This window comes from Fukomys damarensis, unplaced genomic scaffold (assembly GCF_012274545.1).
Source record: "Fukomys damarensis isolate Sample0158 unplaced genomic scaffold, DMR_v1.0_HiC HiC_scaffold_3, whole genome shotgun sequence".
Taxonomy (NCBI): Eukaryota; Metazoa; Chordata; class Mammalia; order Rodentia; family Bathyergidae; genus Fukomys; species Fukomys damarensis.
This window is the reverse complement of record NW_022900915.1, coordinates 16,583,550-16,588,863: the sequence shown is the minus strand read 5'-3', so window position 1 is coordinate 16,588,863 and position 5,314 is coordinate 16,583,550. Positions and strand designations below refer to the sequence as shown.

Sequence of the window (5,314 nt, the reverse complement as noted above, 5' to 3'; positions counted from 1 at the left end):
CGAGCGCGGTGGGGAGCTGGTCGTACTCGCAGCAGCAACAACAGCAGCAGCAGCAGCAGCAGCAACAGCAGAGGATTTCCTCAGGAGAGGGGCTTCCCAAGACGGATCTCATGGCTTTTAGCCCCAGCCTTCCTCCATGTCCAGCATTTAACCAGCATAGTGAGGCTCAAATGGTTGTGGAACTTTCCACCAAAGTGAGTAGCATTTCTTTGTTTCCCAATAATGTTCTACCATTTTGTTCTTCAATATTTTCACTTCTTTAGAAATATGCTAAAAGTGTGCTACATATATTTTCCATGATTAGCATTTTCTATTTACAGAGCTTGTGATTAAAATGGTGAGAAATGACACTTACTTTTGAACAGAATCAATAAGTAGGGAGATTTTTCACTTGTAATTTTTCTTGTTCTGTTGTTAAATGCAGTGATAAGATTATTTTATCGCGGTATGTCTAGGCGAAAATGGAAATATTTTTCCATTGAATTGCACTTATTAGCGAATGTGACTCCATTGCTGATACGATAATCCCTGCACAAAGCTGTGTGTTTTGCCTCTTTTCATTGGAAATTCCTAGTAAGAGGTAGGAGAATTCTTGCTGACTGTGAGCTTAATTAAATGCTCACAATTTACTTTATTTTTATACTTTCTGTTTCAATATTACTTTATTGTGCCTGTTGTATCTTATGGATCCTCTTTTATTCTCATTTATTTGGAGTCTCAGTTCCTCTTTTCCTCTAATATTATTTGCTTTTGTCATTATACTCTTATTTGTGAAGACTGTTAATGTTGATTTCCTAAATGAGCAAAAACTAAAATGATAATTGTGTTGTTTTCAGTTATGTCTTTATCTTCACTTTCTTATCAAAAAATGAAGTGGAAATTCAATACTTCTCTAGTATACTTAAACATTCTTTTAAAAAGAAAATTTAAAATCTTAATAATTATTTTCAACTTGATTAATTCATTTGAAATAATGATATATATGTAATTTAAACTTTCCCTGCTAGTAAAACTTACTATTCATTGGCCTGTTTTGTGTGCAGTATTGAAGAAGGGTCCTAAGGTAAAATAATCTCTAGAGTCCAGTGTCCTTGCTGGTGACCTTTTTAAAGGGTCACCTGTTTTTTCTCCTCTACCATGCAGTAAAATAGAGCCTGTCACATAATTATCACGAAAAATGAAACAATTTTCCTGTAATTTCCCTATGTATTTGTTCATTTGTCCTAGAAAATAGTTGAACCCCACCTAACTTTTCTTATAACTAGAAAGAATTATTAGCCAACTGAAACTTAATTAATACTCAGTGACATTTTAGGGAGAGCAACATGTAAAATAGACAATTTTCACTCCTCCCTTTTCCCACTTTCATTTTTTTCTTTCCTTCTTTCCTTCTTCCCTTTCTCCCTCCATCCTTCCCTTCCTTGCTTTTGACAGGGTCTCACTATGCAGTCTTTGCAGGTCTTGAATTCATGATCATCCTGCCTCAGCCTATTATTATGACTACTTACAGGCATTACAGGTGCCACTATGTCCAATTTTATTTTCATTTTTTCCTGGCACTGTCCTTTGTGGGTCCCTTATTTATCAAGTACCTGTCACAGCATACCCAGTTTCAATTCAATAATTATTAGTTCTGTTATCTTGTTGTAAAAAACAGTATCATCTAAAGTTCTTGCCTCCCTTGATATGGACTTCATTCATCAAATTCAGCTCTGCTCTTGAAATTCTTTCTGAAGAAAACTCTTGGCAAATATTTGTAAAGGCTATTGAGTGTTTTTCTTTAGATAGATATAATATTGAAGTTATACTAAGTGAATACTATTTATTTCAAATAAATATCTATTTCTATTCTGCTGCAGCCCTCATCTACACATTTCAATATACTGTATGATAAAATGAGAGGAAAATAAATTCTTTGCCCTGTCTTCTAGAGTGCTTGACATTTATGGCCAGTTTGTAAACTCTAGTTTGGGTCCCCAGTGACAGTATTCTCATTTCTGCTTTGATTCAAAAAAATTTTTTGTGAGTATAGGTCTTCATAGAGAAAGAGTCTAAAACTATTTTCTCTACATTGATTTATTATCTAGACTAATAGGTAAGAAAGAAATTTATGTATTTATGAGTCAAATATGTATTTAAGTGTAAAAAATCCCAAAACATTTTAAAATAGCTACTACCACTATCTCCTTTTATATTATGCAATATATTATAATCAATTTATTGGGAAGTCTCTGTTGCTCATTAAAACCCCAAAAGATACAAAGATTATGACTGCCAAAAATTGGTGTGAAAGTTCAGCCAATATCTAGTTTTTCAATATGGAAATTAAAATAACTTCATTAGGCCAATGTCTTGGACAATTATTTTTGTATCTCTGTATAGAGTGCTGGAGCAGTTTATCTCCCTGCCTAGTTATGCAACCACTTTAAATTGATTAATTTTACCAGAAAATGAAAGAAAACTAAACCATTTGTACTGGACAGATACCTGGCAAGTACTACAAAAGTACTTCTGAGCCATTAAGCTATTAAATACAATAATTACCTTTAAAAATATTGCAAAAACACATAATATTGAAATTCTTGCAAGGCAGAAATTAATGTAATAAATGTCTCAATTGATTCAATCTGGACACTGCAGTTCATAAAAGAAGGTAAAACTACCTGTAATCTCAGCACTCTGGGAGGCTGAAACAGAAGGTTTGCAAGTTTGAGCCAGCCTGATGAATTTAGTGTCTTAGTGACACCCTGTCTCAAAAGAAAAATAAAAAGCTTTTTGGCAGTATAGCTCAGTGCAAACATCCTGGGTATAATCAACAGCAGTACAAAAATAAAAATAAAAATAAAATAAAATGTGATTTGATCATGAAATTCTTCATGCTTCAGGAAGCTTTTGAATGGATATAGAAGTTTGGAATTAATGGGCTTTAGAGAGCAAATAAATATGTTCAGTAAAAATTTTTCCTGTTTGACTAAAATATATGAGCACAATAGGATAGAAAGGTCAGACATTTAAGATACCTGGAGAATACTCAAGTGTTCATAAGCAATGAGTGAAAATGAGAATATCACTCTTGCTCATGGGAGGCAAATAACAGGGAATAAAATTATTTGGAGTATTTTCCCACAAATCTATTTACCAGAAATTTCTACTTCTTTGTGAAAACTTCATGAAATGACTCAAGGATGCCCTTAAATTAGATCCTGATAGGATGATTCCTTTGAAAATATTTTTTAAATTTCCCTTTCAATGGATTGTTCTTGGAATCACATTCCCTAGCTAATGTTACCCTCAAGCTTCAACACCAGCAATTCAATTCAGGAATAAAAAGAGCACCATCCGTAATGACAAATTCGAATATGCTATGGAAAAGAAGGGATCTATCATGAATTTTTAAACCTACAATTCACTGTATTATGTTTATGAAGTGCATATTAACTTACTGGAAAGTGCATATTTCTTACTGGAAAGAAAGGTTTTAGAAATGCTCTGTAAAACACGCATAATAAAAAGATTTCCCCTAGTAAAAGCTGTCCCTGTGATAAAATTAAGGCTCACAATCAGTCAGTGGTACAAAATATACCTCCCCAGGAGTGGAAAATCTAATCCAATTCTCTAAAACGGAAAGATATTTAAAGAAGTTGAAAGGACAAGCAAGATCTGGCAGCACGGATTTCCAGAATCTATACGGTTTGGAGCCACAGGATGTCGCTCTTTACCATAAAATAGACCTGACAAAGAAGAAAATAAAGGGAAACACATCCCTCTGTTCTTACTGGAAAGAAGCTTCATCCACCATTCGGAGTCTGAAAAACGGAGGATGCAACGACACTGCCCTGACCGATCCAGAGGTTTCTCTTGGTTTTGAGACAGGAACTCTAATTAGAACAAAGCACCGTGCATTTGAGATGGAGTTGTCCTGGGGAAGCAGCCAGGAATCCCAGCACCTACTGCTCTCCTTTCTTCTCCTCGCAGTCTGGGAGACCGGGAGCGGCCAGCTCCACTACTCGGTCCCCGAGGAGGCCAAACACGGCACCTTCGTGGGCCGCATCGCGCAGGACCTGGGGCTGGAGCTGGCGGAGCTGGTGCCGCGCCTGTTCCGGGTGGCGTCCAAGGAGCGCGGGGACCTTCTGGAGGTAAATCTGCAGAATGGCATTTTGTTTGTGAATTCTCGGGTCGACCGGGAGGAGCTGTGCGGGCGGAGCGCGGAGTGCAGCATCCACCTGGAGGTGATCGTGGACAGACCGCTGCAGGTTTTCCACGTGGAGGTGGAGGTGAAGGACATTAACGACAACCCGCCTGTGTTCCCAGCGACACAAAAGAATCTGTTCATCGCGGAATCTAGGCCACTTGACACTCGGTTACCGCTAGAGGGCGCATCGGATGCAGATGTCGGAGCCAATGCTCTGCTCACTTACAGACTGAGCCCCAATGAGTATTTTTCGCTGGAAAAACCAGCCGATGATGAACGGATAAAAGGTCTTGGGCTTGTATTACGGAAACCTTTAGATCGAGAAGAAACTCCGAAGATATTTTTAGAGCTCACCGTCACTGATGGAGGCAAACCCGAGCTGACTGGCACCGTCCATTTACTCATCACGGTACTGGATGCTAACGACAATGCCCCAGTTTTTGACAGAACACTTTATGCCGTGAAACTGCCAGAAAATGTTCCAAATGGAACGATGGTAATTAAAGTCAATGCTTCTGACTTAGACGAAGGCTTGAATGGGGAAGTTATTTATTCATTTTCAACTGATATTTCACCAAATGTAGAATCCAAGTTCCACATAGATCTGTTTACAGGACAAATTATTGTACAGGGAAATATTGATTTTGAAGAATGCAAATCCTATGAAATACTTGTAGAGGGTACTGACAAGGGACAGCTTCCACTCTCTGGCCATTGTAGAGTCATTGTAGAAGTAGAAGACATCAACGACAATGTTCCAGATTTGGAATTCAAGTCTGTATCACTTTCAATAAGAGAGAACGCTCAATTGGGCACTGTGATCACCCTGATCAGCGTGTCCGACCGGGACTCTGGTGTCAACGGACTGGTGACTTGCTCCTTAAATCCCCCTGTTCCCTTCAAGCTGGTGTCCACCTTCAAGAACTACTATTCCCTGGTGCTGGACAGCGCCCTGGACCGGGAGAGCGCGTCTGGCTACGAGGTGGTGGTGACTGCCAGGGACGGGGGCTCGCCCTCGCTGTGGACCACGGCCACCGTGTCCGTGGAGGTGGCCGACGTGAACGACAACGCGCCGGTGTTCGCGCAGGCCGAGTACACGGTGTTCGTGAAGGAGAACAACCC

The 5,314-nt window shown here is 39.0% G+C and overlaps 2 protein-coding genes across 2 annotated transcripts in view; both read left to right on the top strand.

The window, feature by feature from the left end:
* The window catches only part of LOC104855139 (protocadherin alpha-2-like), a 2,899-nt gene extending 2,444 nt beyond the window's left edge, over positions 1-455 (top strand). Inside the window, exon 3 of the mRNA XM_033765588.1 lies at positions 425-455. Within this exon, the coding sequence (XP_033621479.1) occupies positions 425-455 (31 nt within the window). The remainder of the gene's footprint in view (positions 1-424) is intronic.
* Positions 456-3,586: 3,131 nt separating this feature from the next.
* Positions 3,587-5,314, top strand: part of LOC109117719 (protocadherin alpha-4-like) — a 15,592-nt gene continuing 13,864 nt past the window's right edge. The window contains exon 1 of the mRNA XM_033765587.1: positions 3,587-5,303. Coding sequence (XP_033621478.1) covers positions 3,909-5,303 — 1,395 coding nt within the window. The 5' untranslated portion in view covers positions 3,587-3,908. The remainder of the gene's footprint in view (positions 5,304-5,314) is intronic.